Source organism: Morone saxatilis, unplaced genomic scaffold (assembly GCF_004916995.1).
Source record: "Morone saxatilis isolate NCDOM2014 unplaced genomic scaffold, NCSU_SB_2.0 Contig1, whole genome shotgun sequence".
Taxonomy (NCBI): Eukaryota; Metazoa; Chordata; class Actinopteri; family Moronidae; genus Morone; species Morone saxatilis.
Genome location: NW_023339651.1, coordinates 1,304,394 through 1,309,923, shown reverse-complemented (window position 1 = coordinate 1,309,923; position 5,530 = coordinate 1,304,394). Strand labels below are relative to the sequence as shown.

At 42.9% G+C, this 5,530-nt stretch overlaps 1 protein-coding gene across 1 annotated transcript in view; it reads right to left on the bottom strand.

The window, feature by feature from the left end:
* atoh1c (atonal bHLH transcription factor 1c) overlaps positions 1–229 on the bottom strand; it is a 706-nt gene extending 477 nt beyond the window's left edge. The window contains exon 1 of the mRNA XM_035668911.1: positions 13–229. Coding sequence (XP_035524804.1) covers positions 13–229 — 217 coding nt within the window. The remainder of the gene's footprint in view (positions 1–12) is intronic.
* Positions 230–5,530: the final 5,301 nt, after the last annotated feature.

The following is a 5,530-nucleotide window of genomic DNA, read 5'->3' as shown; positions in this document are numbered from 1 at the left end:
AGTGCAGCGCGCCGCCGGCGGGGCCGAGCCGGAGCTCGACGATGGCGCACGGGGGGTCTCGGTGGTCGCAGCCCCGCCGGGTGCGCTCTGTCCCCGGCCGCTCCTGTGCGCGGCTCCGCTGCAGCAGAGCGTGGATGTCGGCGTGGAGGGCCACCGGGGCCGCGGGGCCGACGCCTCCCTCCGGGTCCACAGAGATGAAAGGCGCAAAGAGGCTTTTACTCGGCGGCATCGCTCCTCTTCTTTCTCCCAACAAACTTCCAGCAAAGGCCAGAAACACAAAGTTCAACTTTCTTCACTTTGGGTGAATTTATGGGGATGGGAGCCGCGGGGACGCGCAGTGCGTGCTCCGGGGGCGTGGAGAGGGTCGTGTGCTGCCTAATGAACAGAGCCAAAGCCCGCTGCAGGAGGTCTATTAACCAAGTTCATCAAAAGAGGATTAGAAGCGTCTGAGTGCGCTGCTGTGGGCCGATACAGGGAGGCGGCCAAGCAGAAGAGCAGCACGGCCGAGGAGGGGAGAAAGGAAGGATGAGAGAGGTGTGATGGTAAATGATCACTTCCACCAGGTTTCACTACAGAAACCAAATACAGTCCTCTCTTTCCTTCATAATAAAAGCTCCAGTTGCACTTTATGTAGCTTTAAGGTCTTTCATTAGGAATAAGTTAAGTAATAAGTTCAGAAAAAAGCAGACACTAAATAATATTTCTACCCTGCATGTTCATGTGCTAAAAGATAAAAGACTAACTTTCTGTTACAATTAAAATAGTAAAATATTCTGCAGAAGTAACAACATATATTAAACTGGAACATTTGAAAAATCCCGTTATGAGTTATTAATGAATAATACATTTTAAAACTCCACAAACAGAAAAGTTATTTGAGACTTGTGTGTGGAACACAAACTGGTTTTATTCTAACTCTAAGGTATTTTTATGGTAATGTCCTGAAATGATTTGAATTTGGGGATTAGAGTTTGTGGGGGTGGTTCTGCGAATTGGAGCAAATTGTGCTTCTGTCCATACTTCTTTTAATTTTTAGGATTTTTTTGGCAGCTTGAAGGCAGTTAAAATTTTACAATTATCAAAACAATAAATAAATAAAGGCTTCATCATTTTATTCCGGCAGTGTGGGGATGGCTGAGACTTTTGTGTTGGGAAAAAGTTTACAGAAAATATAATTGAATTGAGCAAAAAATGATGATACAATTTGAATTTTCTTTTTGGCTGTTGTTTTGTTTTTGGTCAAAGATTTTGTGAGGATGCTGAGGGGTGTTTATGGGGGGGACTTAAGACTTTAGTGTTTCTGAAATCCTGGTTACCGCCCTGCTGTTTTTAAACTTTCATTGGTCTCTTCATTCACAATCCTGCTGTGTTGGATCTCAGAGTTTGTTTCCAATCGAAAGCCACATCAATAAAGCTACATTTACACATTGCAGCATTTCCTTTGGGTCCTCTACAGGTTGTAGTGTTGTTGTGATATTTGTCTCGTATATTAAAGCTCATCAGCTCGTCAGTGGGATTCTTGTTTTTAAGGTTAATTAAAAGCGTTGCGGCTCCCTGAGGGAAAAGCCTGATGATGACTGACAGTAACTGGCATACTCGCATCCTCTGGACAGACTCTAATGGGATTTAGCAGCGTGTCCTGACTGCCGTGTGCCAGCACTCTGCCGGGCCGGGCCTTTACAAACGCCACAGCGTGGCACCGAGCTGGCACAAAGATGGCTGCGTGACACACAGGAGCATAATAGACTCCTTATGGCCAGGAGGACCCTCGCTGTCTGAGGCTGCGGGTTCGTTTCTTTTTACTCTCCAATCTGGAGCACGTGGGGAGGTTTGGCTTCACGGCTCAGATGACAGTTGTTGGCACACTCCGCTTTATTAAACCCAATGAAACGGCTCATTGCAGCCAGTGGACGGACACGGGCCGCAGATCAAACCCCACGCCGCCATGACAGGCCCTTACAGATGACACCTAGCTGTTTAGTCTTCTGACCGTATCGGACCTTCTGTTCTCACAAACTCCAAAAGTTGCGGGTCACCTTATTGTTTCAGAGCCCACGAGTTTAGTATCTCTTAGACTGTTTTATACAGAGCCATCAAACTGTACTGCTGACCACCTTTCAGAGTCATTGTGCTTTAGATCTTTGTTCTTTGGAGGCAGCTTATATCCGATTTCTGCACAATCTAGAAACAAACGTACATCGATTTGAATCCGAGCTGAATACGACAGTAACATGAGTTTAAACACAGTTGAGTTTGTGTTGAAATGTTTTGGTTAAAGATACAGTGTGTAACATTTCGGAGGATCAATTAGCAGAAATAGAATAAAAAATTCATACGTATGTTTTCATTAGAGTGTAATCACCTGAAATGAGCGGGTCCTCGTGTTTCTACAGTAGCCCAGAATGGACAAACCAAACACTAGCTATACATCCGTTTTTTGCAAGATTTGTGGCGACCGTAGTTTCTCCTACTCCAGGGAATGAATTAGAGGCCAGCTGACCCTATTCTGGCCCACGGGCCGCAAGTTGAGTCTCACTGTCCTACACGCTTGGAAGCGAACGGTGAGTTGAGAGGTATTCAGTTGGTTGCAATCTTCAACCTTGCCGCTAGATGACACTGAATCCTACACACTGGTCCTTTAAAGGAGGCATTGTCTGTCTCTCAGTAATGTCTGACTTTCTGTGGCTCTCAGTCCTAAGCCCTTGGTTCCTACTGCACATGTAAATCTTCATAAACACAAATATAGTTTTATGTTTAAAAATGGGTCAGTATGGAATGTCACCAGTTATCCTTTCAGGTTACGTTTGGGTCCAACAGAAATGAGAGGGATGGTTTCTATTGATCTATGATTGGTTGAGAGACAAACAAAATGGAGATTTCTGTTTGGGAAATAAAAACAAAATGGAGCAGTTAGCAGTTAGGAGAGGTTTGGCTTCAGTTGTTAACACGCTCCACTTTATTAAACCCAATGAAACGGCTCGTTGAAGCCAGCGGTCGGACACAGGCTGCAGATCAAACCCTTTTTAGTGTTCCACCACTTTCATCCACTGAGTCAGTGAGGCAACACAGAGATCAATTCTCAACCTTCACCACGGCCGTACCGCTGCTTCTACATGCTTCATCCGATTCAATACAAATCTCACACACACACACAGACGCTTTGTACATTTGATTTCAAGTTCAGCCACTGGTTTCAACTCGTTTCAGTTTGTTAAATGGAAGTTCAGTCGCAGTCAGTCCACATCAGATATTTATGTTATGGCCAGAAATAGGGTTAGATTTAAAGGGTTACTTCATGAGCTTTGCTGTTGCTCATAAACAGATAAATACAATCATAAATGGACACCGAAGCGAATCTGATTGATTCTTGAATTAAAAAGGTTGCTGTTTAACTTCTTATGTACAGTTGTACAGTGACAGTTGACAGTTGTACATGTCCATAATAATACCTTTGTATCTGTAATCATCACGTAATGCTCTCACGTTGGGTTTGTTTTGTCTTTATGTTCTATTTTGTTTTTGTCTAATTTGCTTTCATTGCATACTGTTATCTTTGTCAATTTTATTTGTGTGTAATTCTGTAAATGGTACTTTTTGTCATTGAGGACCCCTTTGAAAACTAGATGGTACATCCCAATGGGTTATTCCTAATATCAACAAGACAGAACTGTCCAACAATCCCTGCTCACAACTCTAATACCACCTGAAGATGACCAAAAAAAACAGGAAGTTGTTTTCCTGAAATTAAGAAATTAAGTGAGAACAATGGCCGCCAAGAAGGAACGGTATAATATGTACACTGAGTGAATCAGTTGGATCATCTTCAACATCATTAGTTGAGTTTGAAAGTAAAAACATAACACATTAAAATCAAAGATTTGATGCTCGATGTCTGACTGCAGTGTGCAATTTTTAGTGTTGCTTATTTCAGCGTCTTGCATCATCGACCACCAAGCTGATAAATGTTTAAAAAGGTTTAAGCCTGCTGCCTACCTGAAAACCCACCAGCCAATAGTTAAAGTTTTATTACAAATAATTTTTTTTTAAAGTTATCAGTGCATACGAGAATAACAACAATATAAATAATTCATATGACTGACTTTTCTTTCTCTTAATATTAAGATACAAGACTGTTGACAGGCTGCATTACTTATGAAATAAAGTTAAAGTGAAATAAAGTTCTTGGTTGACTGTTGATCCTCACATTTTGGTTTTTGACTGTATGTGTGTATGTATGTTATATAATAGGTTATAACCTATTTTGGTTATATACTCTTAATTTGCAGGTTGAGCGTTTGACTGGACTTCGCTAAGTAACAAAGACTAAGTTCAGGTATAAATCTAAGAATATTTTTGGGTCGACTGGGAGCCAAATTAAATTAAAATTGGTCTTTTTCAAACTTGACCCAGACATGAAGAGCAGGTATTAAAGGGGCTGCAGACACAAACAAACCTCATATAACTGTCTGTTGTCTCTCCAATGCTACATGATGTGTTTGTCTGTTGAGATGGTCGCTGTGTCGGATTAGGAGATGAGAGAGTTGAGTCAACCTGCGTGATGTAGAGAGTGATCTGTGATTTCTGGTGAGAAATAAGGAAGAACCACTCAATGAACAAAACCGCTCATTCGCCAGTCTGAACAGCCAATCAGAGAGCCCCACCCTCACCCACACACACACACACACACCGGACAACCTACAGGTGACAGTCGCCCAACGATGGCAGACTGTCGGCTCGGTGTGTCAGGACTCCAAAGTGACAAAAACTCTTTGATGCTGTGATGCAGAAGGAACAACATACACACACACACACACACACACACACAGATCAATGGCCATATATTCAAACGGCCACACACAAGAATGAACACAACCACACACACACAAAGCCCCCGACACACTCATTTGTCTTATTTCACACCAGTGATCCTTCCTTCCTCCCTCATTGTGTCACCCTTTACACACAAACACACACACACTCATTTGTTTCACTATACATCACAGGACCCTCCTGCTCTCTCTCCCAGCAGGTCCAATTACTAATCATTGATTAGGCCAGCTCTGTGTGTGTGTGAGTGTGTGTGGCCGTGAGGAGTTTAATCAGGCGTGTTGCCCCACTAATGAAAGATCGGCCTCCTCTATCGGCCCCTCAGGACCTTCACCGTGTGTGTGTCTTGCAGTGAGTAAATGAGTGTTTGAGTGGTTGTTATTGATGCTGTGTTTCTCCAGTGAGCTGTGAGGCGTTCACTGTCTCTCCTGTGTACATACACGTGTGTACTGGGTTTGTCACTGTTCTCCCTGTGTCTGACCTTTGTCCTCCAAATATGTCACCAAAACTTTCCTTACTTTCCAAAAACATTGTTCTCACTATCTAAAAATGATTTCTTTTCAAAAATCTTCTCACTTTCCAAAGTTGTCTACCTTCCAGAAAGTGTCTTCACTTTGTCTAAATGTCTTCCAGTTGTGCTGTCTTGCCTCCTGTAGGTTCAAGAAGAATTTCCCGATGGCGATGATCGGTTCAGCTCAGTGGG